This window comes from Monopterus albus, unplaced genomic scaffold (genome assembly GCF_001952655.1).
Source record: "Monopterus albus unplaced genomic scaffold, M_albus_1.0 scaffold34.1, whole genome shotgun sequence".
Lineage (NCBI taxonomy): Eukaryota > Metazoa > Chordata > Actinopteri > Synbranchiformes > Synbranchidae > Monopterus > Monopterus albus.
Genome location: NW_018127914.1, coordinates 2142860 through 2163985, shown reverse-complemented (window position 1 = coordinate 2163985; position 21126 = coordinate 2142860). Strand labels below are relative to the sequence as shown.

The 21126-nt window shown below is 39.2% G+C and overlaps 3 protein-coding genes across 3 annotated transcripts in view; 2 read left to right on the top strand and 1 right to left on the bottom strand.

Moving 5' to 3' along the window:
- dgat1a (diacylglycerol O-acyltransferase 1a) overlaps positions 1 to 8231 on the top strand; it is a 14601-nt gene extending 6370 nt beyond the window's left edge. Inside the window, exons 4-18 of the mRNA XM_020597631.1 lie at positions 1962 to 2002; positions 2235 to 2320; positions 2951 to 3003; positions 3414 to 3519; positions 3775 to 3903; positions 4253 to 4324; positions 4682 to 4785; positions 4903 to 4941; positions 5049 to 5090; positions 5210 to 5254; positions 5467 to 5579; positions 5809 to 5874; positions 6003 to 6090; positions 6381 to 6443; positions 6544 to 8231. Coding sequence (XP_020453287.1) covers positions 1962 to 2002; positions 2235 to 2320; positions 2951 to 3003; positions 3414 to 3519; positions 3775 to 3903; positions 4253 to 4324; positions 4682 to 4785; positions 4903 to 4941; positions 5049 to 5090; positions 5210 to 5254; positions 5467 to 5579; positions 5809 to 5874; positions 6003 to 6090; positions 6381 to 6443; positions 6544 to 6696 — 1200 coding nt within the window. The 3' untranslated portion in view covers positions 6697 to 8231. The remainder of the gene's footprint in view (positions 1 to 1961; positions 2003 to 2234; positions 2321 to 2950; positions 3004 to 3413; positions 3520 to 3774; positions 3904 to 4252; positions 4325 to 4681; positions 4786 to 4902; positions 4942 to 5048; positions 5091 to 5209; positions 5255 to 5466; positions 5580 to 5808; positions 5875 to 6002; positions 6091 to 6380; positions 6444 to 6543) is intronic.
- On the bottom strand, positions 8079 to 11418 carry cfap20 (cilia and flagella associated protein 20). Its single transcript, XM_020597632.1, has 6 exons — positions 10998 to 11418; positions 10193 to 10272; positions 9996 to 10107; positions 9629 to 9817; positions 9372 to 9485; positions 8079 to 9254 (listed from the first exon to the last, which is right to left on the bottom strand). The coding sequence occupies exons 1-6, from the start codon at positions 11079 to 11081 to the stop codon at positions 9249 to 9251; spliced, it is 585 nt and encodes a 194-aa protein (XP_020453288.1). The 5' UTR covers positions 11082 to 11418; the 3' UTR covers positions 8079 to 9248.
- Positions 11419 to 17138: 5720 nt separating this feature from the next.
- Positions 17139 to 20063, top strand: LOC109958657 (G-protein coupled receptor 20). Its single transcript, XM_020597496.1, has 4 exons — positions 17139 to 17318; positions 17696 to 17952; positions 18063 to 18195; positions 19476 to 20063. The coding sequence occupies exons 1-4, from the start codon at positions 17139 to 17141 to the stop codon at positions 20061 to 20063; spliced, it is 1158 nt and encodes a 385-aa protein (XP_020453152.1).
- The last annotated feature ends 1063 nt before the right edge of the window (positions 20064 to 21126 follow it).

The following is a 21126-nucleotide window of genomic DNA, read 5'->3' as shown; positions in this document are numbered from 1 at the left end:
TTGTTGTGTCTCTCACTGTTCACATAAACCTACCATTGACATTGTAGACTGATCATTTCTTTGTTAGTGGGCAAACTTACAAAATCAGCTGGGGTTCAAATAATTTTTCCCTGACTGTATTTGGTGTAAGAATCCTTGAGAAGCAAGTCATCCTAAGATGTGGTACGAACAACTGGTGCTTCAGCCGCTTCATATCATCACTTCCTCTGATGTGCAGCCAAACAGACCATGTGAATAGCTTAAATAACCAGAGGCTGACAAGGCTAGTGCAAAGCAAAACAAAACATTCCACTGCCAGCTGCAAATTTAATCGGGCTCTGCCAGTTTCAAAGCATTAAACAAGATTATTAAAAAATAAGGAGTCAGAATATGAATGTCTAGTTTTTTGACAACAGTATAGTGGCCATCTGCCTTTTAACTGCATTCTTGAAGCTGTATGTTGAAAGAAAACATTGACCAGAAGATGTGAGGCCAAGCATGATGTTTAATGTTCAGTAGCTCCTTCTATTTTTAAACTTACCAGCCCTCAAATGTGGTACATCTCCTACCCCTAAAGGCAGCTAGAGTTTAACTAGGCAGTTATTGTTATTGCCGTTTCTTTCAAACTTAAACCGGACAGAGAAACGCAGCAGCAGATTCATCTGATTCATATCAGTGTTGTTGTCTAAAGCACATACTGGAGATGATTCAGATAATGGTGCATATAAGTATGTGAATGTTGTATTACTGGGATGTTATTTGATTTTAAAGACAAGGTTGTCATTCAAAATGCTGAAACAAATCAGTTTTAGAGAATAAGATAAGAAAATGTGGTGTTGAACTCAAAGTATAAATATTCTAATGCACAGGTTATTATTCAAGTTTTACACCCAGGTCATAGTTACTGCCAAGGCTTTGGTATTGTCTCTGTGTGTGCAATGTGTAAACCTTCTTAACTGCAGTATATAGTGTATCGCTGGACAGAAATGATTGTTTAACCAGGCAGCCTGGGCTCAGCGATTACACCACCTGCTGTTTTGTAAAACACCCGATTTTGAGCCAGAAACTGTCTTTCTGCAAACTCTCGGGGTACAGTATTGCTCTAATTTTGAACACTGATCTTTGTCACAGGGATGAAAAAGACATTTGTAAGAAAAAATAACTATTGCAAAATGCAATTTCGTCTGTAGATCTCTGTACAGGCCACTGTTCCATTTGGCAGGTTGTTCATGCTGAAGGTCACTGAGGCAAAGATTAGTGGTTTGTGAAAAAGACACAGCTGAATCAAACCCACACTGCTGAAGGCCAGCAGGCTGAGGGGAAAGCATGCCAGATAATCACTACATCATGACCTTATCATGTGTCACACACTCACTGTCCTCGTTATCTCAGCTGTCTCTCAAACTCATGCTGAACAGGACTGCCATAAACATTATCAAAAATGTCTCTGTACTATTGCCTGGGGGTTTGGGTTTTATCTCATGGAAACTCAGATAACTGATGACGAGATAACACTAGACTTCAAAGCATAATATAATAATCATTCTCACTGAACCCTTAATTCTTCCTACAGTAGGTGAAATGGCATCAGTAATATGTTGGCCAGTTTGGGAATGAAGCAGATCTGATCTACACAGTTGCACACAGATGTGCTTCAGTATTTCTGTTATCCCTATCTAAATAATTTGCTCTGCATAAGAACAGCTGTATACACCTGTGTCTGTGGGGTTGGTGTGCAGTGACCTTTTAATGACCTGTTAACCAAATTATTATTTTTTTTTTTAGGAAACTGTGTCCTGAGCAAAGAAAATTATAAACTAGATTTATAGCAAAGCATTCATAGCTTCTAAACAAAGGCTAGATTCAGTGAATGGTCAGATGCAAATCAACCTTGAACTATAGGGTTCTGTATGATTCTTGTTGATACTACTATGCTCAGAATCGCCTGTGGGCCGTTGTTCTCTCTCTCTCTCTCTCATCAGATGCTGGGTAATGCTCGTCTCTTCTTGGAGAACATTATAAAGTGAGTATGCACCTAGAGATAAAAGCTTAGACTTAGGTAATATGTATACACAAGCAGTTGCTGTTACTGCTGCTGCTCTCATCCCACATCTCACTGCCACTTCCTTCTTCTGCAGGCCAAATGAACACTTAAGCAAACTAAGTGCGTTCCTCCCAAGACTTTTACAAATCATAAGTTTTCCTTATGCTTGGGGAGATTGATCATTTTGCTTTTTCTCTCTTTTCCCATCTAGGTATGGCATCTTGGTCGACCCTATCCAGGTAGTGTCGCTCTTCTTAAAGGACCCCTATAGCTGGCCAACACCTTGCCTCATCATTGGTATGGAGCCTTTATGTCACTGCCTTAATGCCATCTGAACAGGTGGTGAATGACTTCCAGCCATTTGTCCTTCTGTGACCTTAGGACTGACGTTCAAGTTGAAGTGTTATTGTTGACCTAGTAAAACATGTTTCACAGCCTATCCATGTCCCAAATGGTCAGTCTGATACAGCCTGGTAATATTTAATGTCAGATGTTCAAATATAGCTCATAGAATCAATCAGTCCCTTTTTAGATCATTCTGACACAGGCGTTATTGATCATTCACCCTTTATTTACCCAAAGAAGGATGACTCATTGCCTCAACATCTGGCTTTATCAACGTGGTAAAACAAGTTAATACAAAGGTGAATGAACAGCAGGGACAGGCACTGACCTACCTACAAGTAACATTAATACAGTCGTGAACAGCAGGGACAGGCACTGACCTACAAGTAACATTAATACAGTCAGTCCAAATAAGATGTACTACTTAGAAAATACTGGACTATTACAGTACCAGAAATGTACATTCACTACAAGTAACTAGTTTGTCTGTGTTACAGAGAAATAAAATCAAGTTAACTGTCTCTGTTCACACCTACAGTGTGTGTCACTGTAGCTCATTACTGTCTTTGTTCTGTCTTTCAGCATGTAATGTGTTCATCTTGGCAGCCTTGTACACAGAAAGGCGTCTGGCTGTGGTGAGTCCTCGACACTTCATGCAGTCTACACAGTAAAGTCAGCATTACACCTTCTCCCCTCTTTATACCTTCTCTTAACTCTGATAGGGACACCTGTCCTGATCCAGGCTAGATTATATCCAGACAAATGCCTTATTTTATACAGTGGCTTCAGAAAATATTCACTTTTTGCACACTTTGGGTTGTAGATTTAATTTTAATGGGTACAACTACCCACCAGTCTACACCCAGTAACCCATAACAACAGTTAAAACATGTTTTTAGAAAATGTTTAAAGGGAAACTGAATTCTTTGACACCACTGTAAAAAGAACATGCTATCCAGTGTTGTACAGTAAAGTAAAAAAACAAACAAAAGCATAATCATACATAAAATGTTTTGCATTGGACAAGACTTGTTTTTCTTTCTAGGGTACCATTTCTGAAACGACAGGTCAGATTCTTCATATTTTTAACCTGACCTCCACGTTGATCTTTCCTGCAGCCACAGTACTCTCTGTGACCTCCATGACCCCGGGTACATATAAATACACACATGTTGTATTTATGACATGTACTGTACATGTAAAGAATCATGAACTTGAATAAGAGTTAATGTAGGTGTATAATATGATACTAACACAAAAATAAATTGTGATAACGGTTGACCCAATAAAAACATGTTTGAGTGTAGTTTCTATCTGTACACGCACCCAACTGTTCTTTCATCTGTCATGTATTGGTCTTAATCAGTGGATTTGTGTGTGTGTGTGTGTGTGTGTGTGTGTGTCAGTGGGTGGTGTGTTCTCCCTAGCGATCTACACAGTGGTTTTTCTGAAGCTGTATTCCTATCAAGATACCAACAGGTGGTGTAGAGAAATTAGACAAGCCAAAGCCAAAAGACTGACACGATCATACTCATGTAAGTTTATCAACACACACTGTGACTGGGATCATGTTGACAAAGGCCAAGAAACAGCTCATTCTTCTATGAATGAATTAAATGGATTCACAAAGAGCTCTGCAGACAAGCAGGATTATATATTTAATGCATTACTGTGCTGCTGCTACTACCACCTAGTGGTAACATGGAAAAGTGAGGCCTTTGACAAGAGACAGAGACCAAAGTTGTGTATTTTTAACCAGATACATGATTCTGTGCAGTTTTGACTTCCCACTTTCACTGCACTTAAACTAGAGACTGGAATAAACAGACAACAAGCTGAATAATGTTTCAGAGGCAATGTTTTAATATTTGTTTTTCTCTTCAGGTCCATCTGTGGCACAATCTGATGGTTCAGCACTAACTAATGTCTCCTACCCAGGCAATCTTACACACAGAGGTAACCGTGGTGCCAGAATATTTTTTCATTTCATATTTGACAGACGTCACTACCATCAGCAGGGATGGAAAGATGATAGTACCGAACAAAATCTAAATATTATAAAAACCCTAACTGGTTGGAAATACTGTTGTATTACCACAGTGTTTTACTTGGACCAGCAGTCATATATACAAGTACTAGTCTAAAGTAGAGGTTACTGAGGTGACTCGGAAAGGTCATTACTTCTAAATGAACATACTCGAGTGTAGTTTCAACTCATCTGTGCAGTGTCTCTGGCACTAGTATATGTATTCAGTGCTTGAGCTGCTTTGGAACAAAGTAACAGGCTGATTCTCAGATGGTCTCTGTCTTTAGACATGTACTACTTTGTCTTTGCCCCAACTCTGTGCTACCAGCTCAACTTTCCACGATCACCTCGAATACGTAAAAGGTTCCTGATGAGAAGACTTTTTGAAATGGTGAGAGGGAACACACACACATACATGTACTGTACAGACACATACTAATGTAACTAAAATACCAATTAGTGGACACACATGTGTTTCTTCGTCAATGTAACTTGCTTTTTCTTGCAGCTTTTCTTAACGCAGCTCTTGGTGGGGTTAATACAGCAGGTACGCAGAACATTTCCATGATTTACCTTGCACACACACACTGAAACGTAAGGCTCACCAGACGGAACAATGCAGAGACAATATGAATTCTTATTTGTGTCTTTCAGTGGATGGTTCCCACTATACAGAACTCAATGAAACCATTTCAGGTGTGTACATAGAGAGTATGTAGCAGCACAGTAAGAAGCTAGTGACCATAAACTATATTAAGTGTTGTCTTGAGGACAGAACACTGAAAAAATAACCATTCAGTCCTTGTTTCTCACAGGAAATGGACTTTTCTAGAATGGTGGAGCGTCTGCTGAAACTGGCAGTGAGTATCATGATAGAGGCTACACAGGATGGACAACGGGGGGGGGTAAAAACGCTACTTTCACCACCACCTTACATGCTGAATCCTACGGTCATCCCTAGCTGTAATGTACAGTAACCTTTCCAACCCAGACACCTTTCCCAACTTCTCCCTCATTCCTTTCCTTTCCTTTCCTCTCCTCTCCTCTCCTCTCCTCTCCTCTCCTCTCCTAGGTCCCTAACCACCTGATATGGTTAATGTTCTTCTACTGGTTTTTCCACTCAACTATGAACTTTTTGGCAGAGCTGCTGCAGTTTGGAGACAGAGAGTTCTACAAGGACTGGTGGTGAGTAGAGGGATCGTACAATAGGAAGTACAGAACATATGTCGTTTTGCACATAAACAATGTGTATACATTTAGAGACACTCAAACTGTAATTAAAACTAATGGAAAGACTTGTAAACAGGTTTGTGTGCTTAGTGTGACCTATTTAATCTCCAGGGTAATGTGGTCATTCAGAATGACAAATGGTCTTAAATGCAAATTCTCACTGGGCCATTTTTGTTCATTTCAGGAACTCTGAGACCATCACCTATTTCTGGGCCAACTGGAATATCCCAGTGCACAAGTGGTGCCTGAGGTGAGTGCCAAACCTTTTCTATCGAGGTCATTTGGTATTTTCAACTTGATCCCCCTGTTTTGAAGCCTCCCGTTCTCATTGCAGGCTATGTGAAGCCATGTTTAATTGTGCGGTTTTGTGTGTTACAGGCACTTCTATAAGCCAATGTTGAAGAGGGGGGTCAACAAGTTTCTGGCTCAAACTGCCGTCTTCCTGGTGTCTGCTTTTTTTCATGAGGTAAACAAGCACTCACTCTTCTACTTATATTTAAAGTTTATGCATTAAAGGGTCTGTTTTGGATGGTTTCTTTATTCACACACAACTACAAGAATTTAGAAGATAATGTAAATTAAAAAATTTCTGCTATATTTTATGCTAATATGCAATTTCAAAATGTGCATTTAAAACATTTAGGAAATGGACAGTGCACACCTGCCAACAACTTCTATCAGTTATGTGTGTGTAGTTTACACATTTCTAATAAATTTTTAAGAACTCCCTGATTTATTGTTACTCATTTTCTTCAGTACCTGGTGAGCATTCCTCTGAAGATGTTCAGATTGTGGGCCTTTATGGGTATGATGGCTCAGGTGAGACACACTGACCTTTCTGACAACTCGTTCTCTCCTCCATCTGCTCTACACACTTGTACACAAACACATATTGACCTCTGCATTTTAACCCCTGCAGGTTCCTCTGGCTTGGTTTGTTAGTCGCTTCCTGAATGGGAACTATGGCAACGCTGCTGTGTGGATGTCACTCATCATTGGCCAGCCTGTCGCTGTGTTGATGTACGTCCATGATTACTATGTCATTCACTACGGGACTACCACAAAGTACTAGGGGAACACATACCAGCCTGCAGGACATGCTAAAGAGTCCATGTAGACAAAGTAAAGGGGGCAACTATCGAAAGCTTTGCCAATACAAACCTGTCAGTAAACCATCGGAAGATTGTTTTTGCACTTAAGAGAAACGGACCACAGTATTTCAGGAAATGATACTAACAACACGAGAAGTGCTTGATTTAAAGCAGGATTCCACTTTTTGTAGGACAAACATGACTTTTTATGTTTAGCCTACAGTGTTAGCAATTATCCGGATCCACCGTCACCACCAGCTCTAAATGGATGTTTCAACTGTGAGCAGTTAATCCTGAACCCAAGGGGTCCCTCACCTTTAGATTTGTAAGAAGTATGAGTTTATCTTAAACTAATTTAACAGAAAAAAAGCTAATGATTTGGTGTTTGGGTTCCCCCGAGTTGCTTATACTGGTGGATCTAGAGTACTGAATCTAATTGTCCTGTGAGTTTTAACAACAGTTTCTTGAATATTAAAGCACTTCAGGGGATTCAAAAGTGGAAATACAGCTTGGAGCTAAGCACTCAGTTTTGGAAAACGCACACACCATCCTGGGCAACAAAGGTGAACCACTGCCGAGCGAGTATGAGCCACAACAGAACTGCCTTCATAGAGCCGATAGGAGCGGCTGTTTCTGTATCAGTAGCTATGTAAGTCACTTTTCTTACACTACCAGGCAAACGTTTGGCCACACTTTTCCATTTATTTGAATGGGAAAGTCCAAATTGTGACTGCTAGTGTTTTTCCAAAGGCAACATGTTTTTTAAAGCTATTTTGTTTCCAGAACCTAAAACTTTAAAATTCTAATCACATTTATGATGTTTCTCCAGGTCTTCCAATTGACCATTAACATTTATTTTACATGCTTTGTCCATCTATCTCCTCCATTTGATGCAATGCAATTAAAACTATTATAGCAGGAAACTGAAGGAAGCAAGGTGTTTTTGTGACCATTTAGGTACAGTCATGGACCTATAGGTAGCTGCCTCTTCAACATCAGTGCAAGCTCAGTATAACAATACATGCTACAAGTGTTATTTGTCTTTGCTTTTTTGTTTTTTGTGTTAATTCTGACTACAGCTACCGACTATCTACAGAAGAGGATTAGTGCCACAAAAGAAAAACAAACTGAGTTCTGACTTTAATCTCTTGAAATTGATGTATTATGTAAAATGTGTTTTTAAATTGGGAATATTTGTCCTCACTGATCACATTTCAGGGAAACCACTGTTAAATCATACCACTGGTCATAAAGAACATTCCTTATAGAAATTTGTAAGTGCCTGCTGTAAAATTATCCTTAAACTCAAAAGGTAAAAAATATATACCTGTAGTTTTATATACAAAAGACAGGGGTCAAATACTTAAAAAGGAAGGAAATATCCTAAACTTTATTTTATGTAGCCAATAGATTTGCAATGCATTTATATTTATGGTGTCTTGAAATATTTGGGAACCTAAGATTTAACAATCCTCAGTTAAACGTCTTGTCCACATGTAACCTGAATAGACTAAAATACCAAACAGTAAAACATCAAAGTAAAAGTCAATGTCAGCTGCTGGCAAATAATTTCTGAGTAAAACTTGTACACAAAGTCCATCTAAAATGAAAGTTCAACTCACTTCGATAAACTGACATTCATTGAACAGACCAGAAATTTAGAACAAGGTATTCTTATTTGTATAACCTTCATAAGAAATCTTACCTGAATTGTTTACTTTTCTTTGTGCCATGCTTTTTTTTTGAGAGATTTCTTGAAAATGGAAACTATGAAATGACAGGATATTTATCACAAATAAATGTCACTGCAGCTTGAGGTGGGACTATCACAATTTATATAAAAACAAATTGCTTTAAAGGGTCACTTTTGTCTTTGTACAATGCACTTTGTATTAAAATGAATGTATTACTGAAATCCAATGTTAAACAAAGGTTATATGTTTTGCCAATGCTTGAAATTGTGTTATTTGATAAAGACTTGGCATTCTATGAGTGGTTGGATGTTTTTATTTTTACTTTTAAAAGCAAGCACTCATCTTTTAAGGGCACCGCACACAGGCGGCATCTGATGTGTGTAAAAATACCCACACCCATTATTTTCGATGAAAGCCCACAAACTGGTCGCAAACTGACAACTCTTCAGGGCATGCTATTCCTCTATATTCCCAGCGTTGACACGCATCAAGAGCATAAAAGACTGGAGTACTCGCCCATTTCAGTAGTCTTGCACTGAATTTGCACTCCCAGTTTGTGTTATGGGAGTCATGTGATGCATGTCACATAGACGAGCCGCAATGCCACCTGTGCGCCATGCCCTTCTGTCTATTAGGGGGTAGCAGTGAATTATCATGACGTTTCTGTTAATGGATTAGTCCATAGAAAACTTTATTGTGCAACACAGAGCACTCAAAAATCACAGTTGCAAAATCACAATGCTGCAAATTTTTCAAGATCCTCATAAACACACACAAAAAAATAACCTTACAGCTAAATTCCACATCTGCTCAGGGGAAATTGTGCAGGTTTAGAAGCTCTATTGCTGCAAGAAGTAAACACAAAAGAAACATTGGACAAATGTCTAAACACCCAATTCAGGCATGATTATTGTATTATATGCATATATAAGTATATGTGAAGTTGTCTGCATATGTCTTACCTTGGCCTTCTGGTTCTGGACTGGCAGGTAGAGTTTAAACTCTGCTGGGAGCTCATCCTCAGAGTACAGTCTGTCTGAGAAATAGACCCTCCTTATACGACAGTTGGCGTGGATCTGACAGGGAAACAGATCAGCCATTAGCAAGAGAAAGTATAGTTTAAGTAGGTCACTATACAGAGTCTACAGTAAATTTATATCCCTGAGGAGAAGATTTACTGTAGCCGATTAGCAATAATAATGGCTAGCTGTGCACTAACCTGTACACGCAGTGTCTCAATATAATTGGTTCCATAGGCTCTCCTAGTGAAGTCTGATAGGTTGAACTGAATCTGGTTCCAGCCATCATCGAGCCTCATGGGCATGGTGCAGATAAACGGCTTCACTCGCGTTGTGCTCTGATAATTACTCGCCCGAAACCGCCGCCGAACATTTTTATCATCTAACACCTGAAAGTTGTAGAGGGGAGGAGAAGCAGAGAAAGCATGCATAACCATGAATATCAGTACTGCTACATAAAAACTGAAAAATCAATCATCCTTGAGTTTTAGTTTGTTATACAGTATACTGTACATATAATTGAACTGTACACTCAGTATATGCATTTGCTTAGTGTGCCATCCTCACCTGGACTTCAAAGGTGAAATACTTCTTGAGGTTCTTGATGATCATCACCAGAAAAGGAAGCTTGATGCCCAGTGTCTTCTTGGGGTCTGCAGGACATGTTATATATGTGGTGCTGTAAGGAGAAAGATATACACCAGGTTAACATAAAGGATCTTGAATGTGTTTACCTGAGTTGTCAATAAACACACAAAACCCACCTGACGTTTGTTCCTTCAACCTCCAGCACCAATGAGTGTATATCGTTGTCTGTGATTCTTTTGATGTGACCGTTCCTCACCTGTGAACACAGAAAAATGTATATTTATTTACTATATAAGTAATTGTCTAGGTGTTTCTCAAAGATAAAAAGCACTGTCAGCTTAACTTAGCAGATATGTCTGTATTTATGTATATGAAGGTCAAATAGGTTCAGAAATGCAGGTACAGTAAGGTCATTTAGAAACAGTATTGTCACCATTAGATTAGATTAGATTCAACTTTGTCACTACACATGTACAAGTACAAGGCAACGAAATACAGTTTAACATCTAACCAGAAGTGCAATAACAGCAATGTAGAGTGCGCAGTAGCTACAGCATGTAGAGTTTGCCAAATTACAAGTTAACTGAAAAATGAACGCTAAGTATCTTGATATCTAAAAAGGTTAACTGATTCTTCATTTATATATATATATATGTTAATGTAACACATCGATGGCTTTATTCTCGCTATCATCAATAGTGATATTGGCCTCTAAAATCCCCCATCAATCAGGATTATGCATTCAGTAAATATTGTCAATGCCTTTTAAAACACAAGCTTTCCGAAACCAATTATATCCTCTCCTGTTATTAATCTTAATTTTAACCTTCTGGCCCACCTTGCAACTTTAACATTAAAGAATCAGCGAGTTTATTCCCAAAGACACATAACACTGACTTGGTTATCTTTAGCAGAAATAACGCTAGCGTTAGCTATGAAAGCTAGCTAGGTTAGATTCGTGGATTCTGAATGGCTACTTACCTTTTTATCCCATATCTGAAGTGGTTTGCTGCCAATGCTGTATAAGATGGACAAGAATCCGCTTTGGAATGTGTTTTTAAACATTTTCTGTGTTTAGCTCGATGTCGTTTCACACATGTGTTTCAATCTGGCAAACCTGTTGCTAACAGCCTTTACGTTTGTTTACAGATTTTGGTTCCGTTCCCAACGTTACTGCTTCCGTGGTGTACTAAATAAATCATCCGTTCCGCTGCCAGAAACTACAAAGTTCCACTTAAAAACATCTAACTTTGTCCAATGTGAATATGTTAAATTGTGTCGTCTTTTGACATACCCAAACACGTATCTACTGTGAAACGAAAGGAGAATGACGGCCATCTCCTCATTATTTTAGTGTTTCATGGGAACAAAATCGCTTTTTCTTGTTCACACTGGCTCTTAAATGTTGACGCATCTAGGTCGCTGTGGCAACAAAATGCTGTAAATATATGCGACCTTGGAAACAGTAAACAATCTAACCACAAGGTACATTTAGTAGACACTCAGAAATTAATAAAATTGCCAATCATACTACCTTGATGTCAACATTCAGCTGCATTAAAATGCGACACACTAACACACAAATAGCTTCATTAACACCTTTATTTATAAAGACTTATCGGCCTAATCTATGTAGATTCAACTAAAATATTGAAGATATCCTATTTTATTCCTAGATGAAAATGCATTACAAAAACTACACAGTTTAAATGATCAAACCTCTGTTTCTGCAGAACAATTAAAACCAAAAAACACTTAAAGCTATAATCCAGTGATTTAGTATAACACTTCCAGAAAGTTGGGAAAAGAGAAATTTGAAACAATGGTCCAAAGGATGCAACAGAAGCAGAAATGTCTTGAGTTTTAATCCCTGTTAGAATCCTACACTTTACATAATGCAATTTGAGAGCCTTTTCTCATTAGACCTTCTCTGGTTGGTAAGTGCCCACAGCTTTCAAACTCTGTGCTCTCAGTTTATAGCAGAGGCTTTCTGTTCTTCAAGCCATGATAATCAAGCATTGTTACTTTAGGAATCTCCACCAAACCCACAGAAGACATCATACAATTGATTTTATCAACTTTGTAGCACTTTTTGTGAACTAGTAAACTGCCTTTTAAGTGTAAAATTGCCGGAGTTCCACTTTAATTCCAAAATACAATAATAACAGTCTCTAGAAATAGAATTCCCCCCACACTGGTATATTTCTGCACTCATTTCACCCACTAAATCATACTAAAGTGTCAAGTGGGATGTCCTTCCTCTCTGTCTGCAGCACTTTAAACAAGCTGAGCTAGGGTACCTCTGACAGTGCTTTCAAATATTTGAACAAGCCAAGAAACCTCAGCTCAAACATTAGCCAGGCACACTGCATGATGACATTGCACAAAACAAATCAAAAGTTTCTTATCAGTTTCATAAAAACTAATGCTGAATAAATTCCCTATAGCATTTAAGCCAGGTCCATGCCTCAACACATGTACTGGGACATTAAAGCACACTTATTGTGGAATGGTGGCCACCTCTCCAGTTGTTTATCTTACTGTGGTTCATAAATGTAAAAGAGTTCTGTGTTTTCCTCTCCATCTCTTTCTTTTTTTTCCTCAGCCCCTAGATGTGTGTGCAAGTTTGGTGTAACTGGTTTGCAGGGTAGCAACTTAGTTAAAACATCTACAGTACCAGTTTACACTTCTTTGACTGTTTCTCTATTATCTCCAGCCTCACATCTCTAATTGCATAAGGTATTTACAGAAAGACAAACAGAGGTGAAAAAAAAAATCCTCTCAAACCCTTTCAGTGTTGGACCACCTCAGAGATAGCTTTAAATAAATATTATTGAAAACCCACTTGACTAAAATAGTTCATTCTGGATTTTTTTCTCTTGTCACACAGAAACAAGTGTCACAAGCCAGATTACATTTTTACACTTTCTTGTCTTTTTTTAAACCTGCCAGCCACTTACACACCTGATATTTAAGATCCTGTTATTGCCTTTTCCATCTATTTCTTGCCAAATTGTCGAAGTAGCTTTCGATGTCTTTCAGCTTTTCTACTGTACCCATTTTCCTGCCTGCTGTATTTTGACCCGTCTGTCTTTTTGGACCAAGCTCTATTGCTTATGACTCTTGTTTCCTGTTTTGACTGCATATCTATAGTATTTTCAAATTTTGCCTGCCTCAATGACCAAATATTTTTTAACATCTGCCATGTCTATGTTTCATGCCTTTGGGGCAAAATCTTGTTTTATTGAGCTACTACATCCTGTTCTGCTTTTCTTACACTTACATCCTTTCCTAATTTCAAAAACATCAGACAGATATAGAGGAAGAGAGGGGAGTTATTATGAGGGGAAGAAAGATGGAAAGAAAATTAAGGTTGAAGAGAAAGAAAGAGCAGAAAGAGGATCACGATGGAAGGATCACTTTAATCTATTGTAATCTATGTTCATTCCTACACTGCATCTCTGTGAGACAAGGGAGCGATGTGAGAGAACGAGGAGGAGGAGGTTCAGCTGCCTAACTCTTCTCTCTGTTTGAAGAATAGTCCCACCCAGAGTGGCTCACATCACAAGTCTCTACTCACTCTCTTCTGCCAGCTACTGAAAGAAGACACAATTAGAAAAGAAACAATAAAAGGAGAAATCTTACAGAAACTTAGAAAAAGGACATAAATATCAAACCACCAAGAAACTGTGGGTGGATCTGCCATAATAGGACTTTATCACTCTTTCTTGAACAGGTACGTTTCAGAAACAGTTTTTTCACCTGTTTAGTGATCAGTCACGATCAGATCATAAAATTATGCATTGAGCTCATCATCCATAATGTACGAAATTCTATTTAGTTTCTAAAAGTTATCAATCCGAGCACAAAGTCAACATCATCCTGCTTCATTTTCCTAGTTACTAATACTCATACCGAAAACGCTGTGTGCCCAAAAATCCCTCTGTGATAACAGCTGAAGGAAAGGAGAGTGACATGCATTTATTTCACCCAAAAACACTTTCCCAGCTGCTTCAGGAAATTTTACTAACACCCACCAGCCACAGCAGCACTTCTCTCATGCTTAGTGATTTCTGTTTATGTTAAAATAGGAGCTGTCATTCATTTAAGATTGCTTAAAACCTCCCTATTGAGTCTAATAATATTATTGGGCCGCACTGTCACAGCTTAAAGGGAAGTTATGTGATCCAATTTTAGCCCTCAGAAGTGAATCTAGGTCCCAGGTAATCAACAGAAAGGCACACATACACCCACCAAGCTTTTTATTAGGTACACCTGTACAATTGTATGCACTTCAGTGTAACACTTCTGCCTTAACGTCTGTGTTTAGGTGTTCCTAATGTTCTGACCCTCTCATGTATGTAGCTGGGGAGGACAAAAATATAGACACCTCTGAATATAATGTAGTCCAATCAAACACCCCCTTTAACTATGACCTCAATAATAGACATATGATTGAATGTATACATTTATGACAATTTCACCAAAAACTGAAACATTTTGAGCTGCAAAAGCACGTTAAGGCAGAAGTGTTGCATTGAAGTGCATACAATTGTATAGGTGTATCTAATAAAGTGCCTGGTAAGTGTATATCCATAAACTCTGCAGGTTTATTGTTTATTTTATTAGATTCTCATTAGTGTCTGCCAGAATTTGCTGATGTTCCTCAGCCCACACGTTAAATATCCACATAAAACACTGATATGAAAGTAAGGCTCAAGATGCTGATTAACAATAGTCTAATCTTCAGGCTCATTCCAGATTCTTTGTCATTTTACAGGGACAGACAGAAAAATCTTGCCTGCAAAAGGAGGGCTGGCCACGAGGTAGCAGTGTGCAGGTATTTCTCTGTCTTTTAACCAAGGCCCTTGGCAATGTTTTATCCAACTGTCTGCGATGATGATGAAGAGTGGAAAGACATGCTAACACATCGGGGTTCATTTGTCTCTGGTCTTTAAAAGGAAGGAAGACAGTTTGGCCAAAACCACTGAATCTGTCAAGTAATACTTTTAACAATAAACTGTGATCCAGGTGAAATCCATCTGGTTTTCTGTCTATTCAAATAAGAAGCTGATTGAGAAAACGTGTTTTAGAGCCTTAAAGACAGCCCAAAAAGTGTTCTGGCTGAAATCACAGCTATTGAGCTTGGATGTGAGCAGATCTACAACAACTGAGCAGACTCCATCTGCTAATGTAAACCACGTGACAAACTTGAAAGCACCAGTAAAAGTTAATACATGTATTTTGAGTCGGGATTGTTTTGTCCAACCACTGTCTAACTAGTTTGGGTATCTTAAAATTTATAGAGCAAATTTTCCAACACAGTGCAACATGGCTGTCAAGTTTTATTTTACACTATTTTATCTGTCCTCACATCCTCAAACCAAACCAGGGTACTTTCAATATCCTTATATATTTATACATTTTGTAGCATTACAGTACATTCATTTGAAAATTTATTCACATGAACAGCATCTCCACATTGGGGATTTTAAAGCGTGTGCTACATTCATCAAATGTGTTGTTCAAGATAAGCATATGTTTGTGTTCAACACATGTCAGCGGCGTGTTAAATACCTACACACTAATAGGCTTCATACTAATACTGTACAGCGTTTACACACAAGGTCATGTACTTTGTTGAAAAGTGTCACATCCTTTTAGAGAGCATATGAAAATGGATTCAGTCCTCTTCAGAATACAAGTGAACGTTGTTTATAAGACAAGGATTTCTGAAATCTCTCTGTCTGGATTAACTTCTGCTGATGTTGACCACTTTTCATTCCTAGGCATCATTACTCTTTTAGGTTTTAGTTGGTGAGTGTGTGTCTGCTCACAAAGCTTAGACTTGCTTTAACCCAGTCACTTTAGATTTGAGCTGCTTAAGTTTTTTTTATTTTTACAATACAGTATTGAAGGCTGACACCAAGATGTAAGTTTGAGGTATCTGTCTTCAACAAACATTCATTAATTAAACAGAATAATTAGTGTATTATTAGTTGAACAAAAATGGTTCAAAGTTACTAAACAGTAAACAGTTATATGTGCTCCAAGTCTAGTGAGCATCCTCAGTCATACTTATGTTAAATGAAGTTTGACTAATCACTAAGCCGTGCAGTTGCTATGAGCACTGATTAGCATGTTAGCTGTGTGGAAAGCAAACCTACATACTACCTGAGTCATCTCCTACACCAAACAACAAGCTAGGCAGCATGAGCATTGTGCCTGGGCCACCATATAAACCAAACAGTAGTCCACCACCCTGGTAATCTGCCAGACAAACCTCTGCAGCTACCTTGTTTTAGCAAACACTACACCACACACTTCTGGTTGAGTTGCTGCATTCTTTGAACCCATTCTTCTACACCCTGTTCAATTAATAAGGACAAGACTGGTCTGCAACAAAACCCTTACACTGGACACATCGTAGGTTTCCAACCTCACCCCTCTGCTGCCAACCCTGTATATCTACTGTGTCCTCCCATGGTACTAGCAACTCCACAAAATACACAACCTGCTGTGTTTCTCTCCACAACACAAGACCTGGTCTTACATTACCTACAGTTATCCCCTAGGAACTCTGAGCGGTCTTCTTTATTCTATTCTCATTAGACCCACCCTGCCTTTAGCTGCCCTGAATCATGTCTGTTCAAAGTTGCTTGACTCCTCACTTGTTTACTCGCACAAACAATCAAAATCCCACCTTGTTTCCTTTTTAAGCATTTTCTCAGTGGCTGCTGCTGCTGGACCTTATTCATTTTCCCTCACACATCCACACACATGTACAGTATGTAAGAAAATATGTAATTTAACAAACACAACTTTCACATGATGCTGTCATACCACAATCATTGTTCTGTTAATTCATATTGTATTTTACTTTTTTGTCATGGTGTCTCATCTATTTCTGTTACCAGGTAATGCTGCTGTTTCTACAGTTTTTATTTACTACATTTCAGTGTACTCTGATCACACTGGCCTATGTCTTTTTTCACACTACGCCTACATAGCAGGTTGCATTTTAGGTTGTTTTCCACTAAAAAAATGTTTTTCTTCTCACTTCTTGATTTCACCACCAGCCACTCAGACCCCAACCTATTATTCCTTCATCCTTTGCCACCAATGGAAAGTCTTCCTACCAACATCAGCTCCAGTCCCGGCACTAAGCCCCTCTTGCCCCTCCTGCCCCTCCCAACTCCGGACCCAACTAACTGCAGCACCTGGGACCAGCGGTGGGGTGTGTCATACCACCCAGATGTGCAGCTGTATCAAGACTTCTATTCTGTATGGGTCTCTCTAATGGTAAGACGAAATACCAGATCATTTTTGTCAGTTACAAGCTTAATTAAATTTAGCTAATGTTAAGTAATTCTTGAGAAACAATGTCATGACTTTGCTATTTTCATTTATCCACCATCTTTTTCAGGGTTATGGGGAGGTTATCCCAAAGTGCAAGCTTTACCAGTCAAAAGATAAACACAAGAATCTAATTCAAGAGCAAAATACATTCAGTGAAGAAAATAAAAATACTGTAATATGATATTAGAATTATTTGAAATCCAGCAGACCAGCCAGGACACAGACCAGTGAAGGATGTGAAAGAGAAAAGCGCTGAACATTCAAATATTCTCTTGACCCTGCATGACTATCAGCTGACAGTCTGTTCCTCCCTGTTGCAGGTGTGTAACTACCTGATGCTGGTGGTAGGTGTGGTCCTCAACAGTCTGGCTCTTTTTGTCTTCTGCCGGGCCTCCGCCCAATTCTCAGCCTCTGTAATTTACACCATAAACCTGGCTGTAGCCGACCTGCTGGTGGCGCTGTCGCTGTCTGCTCGCATCGCCCTGTACCACAGTGGAGGGAGCTGTGTGGCCTGCTCCTATGTCCATACCTTCAGCTACTTTGTCAACATGTACTGCAGTATCCTGTTTCTAACCAGGTGTGTGTGTGTTAAACATTTAAAATCAACACCATAGGCATGTACAACATAAAAAACCCAAAAAACATTACCTCTTTTCTCTGTGACTCCTCTTCCTCCCCTCCTCTCAGTATCTGTATAGATCGGTACCTCGCAGTCGTCCATGCGTCCAGTACTCTCCATCGATGGAGGACCACTGGAGCAGCCAAGTGTGTCAGTGCCATAGTGTGGCTGACTGCAGTTGTAGTCACCTATTCTTTCCAGGTGAAGATATACACACTGCAAACACAAGACACTGAGACAAAATTAAAAAATTTCAAATCTCAGTTCATGCGGTCATTAAACCATCGGTATTAAATTCCCATGCCACAGGGATATTAAAGTAGACAATTTATATTATTCTAAACATTTTTGTTTAAAGACTGTGGTGTTGTGTTGAAGCCTGCTTCTATACTGACCACTAGCTTGCAGAGGGAAAACAAAGTTTGTCTGCCCGCTGACGGATTAGACATTTGAAGAGATAGTTTGTCCAGAATGCAATTAAAAAAAAAAAAAAATCACAATACTATATCTGAAAGTAGTAGCATGTTATTGCTTAAAGTAATATTACTATATATGCAAGATAATGCATTATATTACTGTTACTATGAAAAGTAATATTAAGCATTACCCAACACTGTCAACAGTCTGGAATTACATATCTTTAAATGTTCCACTGATAACGTTTGAGCTTTTGTAAGTGGCACTTTGTCATCTGAAGAAATATATCACTGCTTTTCCCAAGCTCCAATATTCAGGCTTTGTTCTAACCCAAACCAAAAGGTTCACGTTTTAGTGGAAATTCACTGGAGCAGGGTATTTTTCCCAAAAAAGACCCTAAGATCTATATATAACATTCAGCAGAGCTTCTTGAGAGTGCTGCTATGATTCAGAAGAAGTCTAGCCTGGGAACCTCTGTCCCACAGAATGAGTCACCATGTGTTTAGAACAGCAAATGTGAAGCATTGAATTTGATATGGTGATGGTTTCCTGTCATGACCGGCGTACATAAACACACAGGCCAACAGAGTAACTTTAATAAAACACAATGTTTAAAGGCAAATACAGGCAAATACAGATAAGTGCAGGCGATACAAACAGGCACACAAGCAGGACCAGGATAAGGAGCATCATTTGTATCCTTAGGGTCATGTGAGTCAAAGTATGAATGGTTGCTAAACTGTCTTGGGAAGAATATCAGCACTGCACTGGAAGTGGTGTTGTAGACCACACCGCTTCTGTTTAGTGATGGTCCTTCCAGTTTGACACAACTGAGTAAATTACCATCAACAACCGATTAAAACATCTCTAAAATGAGACAGATAAATCAAAAAAGGGGTCCCAACCTAAAATGCTTGGGAGCCACTGATGCAGTAGTTGAATCTTTGTTTTGTTAAATTCATTTGTGGTAGATAAGAAAAACAGACATCAAAATTGTGGAGAAAAGGCACTTTTACACTTGATGTTGGCATCCCTCCCCAACCCTTCTCTTCTCTGCTCTTCAGACCACAGTACTGGAGTCCAGCTCCTCCTGTATGCTCCTCCCTGCCCTCTTCTACCTCACTATCCTGGAGTTCCTCCTCCCCCTATTTGCTGTGGTGGGCTTCACACTGCGTGTCACCTGTTTTCTATCCTCCAGCCATGGCCCAATGACCCAGCAGAGCAGAGCGAGGAGGGCTCGTGCCATCAGGCTGCTAGCCACCGTCCTGGTGGTCTTTACTGTTTGTTTCACACCTTTCCACATCCGCCAGGTGCTGCTTTACTTCCGGGTCAAAGTTGGAAGACAGGGGCTTGGGCAGGTGGTGGGGCATGTGCTTGCCTATCACATCACAGTGACCCTGAGCAGCCTAAACAGCTGTTTGGATCCAGTGGTTTACTGCTTTGTGACAGACAGCTTCAAGAGGATGTGGAGGATGAAAAGGAGAGGAGGGAGGGAAGCGAATGGAGAGCCCGGGCGTACAAGCGGGCCAGAAGGGGAGAGAAATTCAGTGAACAAATGCTCGGGCACAGCACTGGCATTAGCGCACAGCGCAGCCATGCTCACCCTCACCAGCACACCCCTCTCTGCAGCCAGCACACAGGAGTCCATTTAGACAGCCATCACAAAAAAGGGTGTGAATATTCATGTACACTTGGTGGCCACTTATATAGGGCACATCTGTAAAATAGAATGTACTCCTGGACTATAGTATAATTCATAAATTCTACCTTTACTATACCAGTTTTAACAAATCTGATCATTATAAGCCTCATAATGGAGGAAAATGTGGCAGAAGAGTTGTAGTGGATTGAACAGGTAATGTGAATGCTGCAGCGAGAAGTGTAATTTGTTAGTTGGCTGGTACAGTTCACAGGTTTTGTTTCATTTCATGTGCTTTTTTCCTTTTAAGAAAATCTTTAGGAGGTATCCACTGCAGGTTTTCTGTCTATATCTTCACTGTAACCTGAAGGGGACAATGTCAAACTGTAAAAGCAAAGTATTGTGGCCAAACTATGACTTTACATGACAACAGTATATTGTGTACCATTTCTCTTACTATGCTTGACCAGGGTTAACTTGTAAAGTCAAAGTTAAAAGCATTTAGAAAAAAAAATGACATCAGCAACACTAACATGCAGAATGACAGAGAAAGAGTTGGAGATCAAAACAATGGTACAGACTCTTCAAAAGTATAAACACTTGTGACAGTGTTTCAAGTCACTTTAATGCCTTTGTTTATCATTTTACAAGTATCCAAATGGAGAGCTGTCGTCACCATCGACAGCAAATCTACATCTCTAAAACACCAACCTGGGTGTTGAAGGTCAACTTGATTCTCAACACTGCTTGCTCAAAGCAAAATATTTATTACTCATTTACTTTGTTGTTTTTATTTGAGCTTATTTTTTTAAATATGAAACTCTTAGTGACTTTGAAGCCTGTGTAAAATGTATCCCTATTCTTTGTGGTTTTAACAGTAGATGTGCGTTTGCAGCTGCTAATAATGACCTTTAGTACAACTCTTCCCATATTTTTGTTCATTTAAACTATGCATGACTGTGTTAACATTTAAACAATTAGAGATCAGCTCAAATCAGATTGTGTATGTGTATGGATCAGCCCTACAGAGCCAGTTTGATCTGCTCCACCAGAGGACAGTGTCTCACCACAGCACC

What these genes read in the sequence shown, in the direction of transcription:
- cfap20 (XM_020597632.1), bottom strand. Translation starts at nt 11,081, where the DNA reads ATGTTTAAAAACACATTCCAAAGCGGATTCTTGTCCATCTTATACAGC. An exon ending in TTCAGATATGGGATAAAAAG is followed by an intron (nt 10,273 to 10,997) that starts GTAAGTAGCCAT and finishes CTGTGTTCACAG; the next exon opens with GTGAGGAACGGTCACATCAA. An exon ending in GTTGAAGGAACAAACGTCAG is followed by an intron (nt 10,108 to 10,192) that starts GTGGGTTTTGTG and finishes TTCTCCTTACAG; the next exon opens with CACCACATATATAACATGTC.
- LOC109958657 (XM_020597496.1), top strand. Translation starts at nt 17,139, where the DNA reads ATGGAAAGTCTTCCTACCAACATCAGCTCCAGTCCCGGCACTAAGCCC. An exon ending in CTGTATGGGTCTCTCTAATG is followed by an intron (nt 17,319 to 17,695) that starts GTAAGACGAAAT and finishes TCCCTGTTGCAG; the next exon opens with GTGTGTAACTACCTGATGCT. An exon ending in TAGTCACCTATTCTTTCCAG is followed by an intron (nt 18,196 to 19,475) that starts GTGAAGATATAC and finishes TCTGCTCTTCAG; the next exon opens with ACCACAGTACTGGAGTCCAG.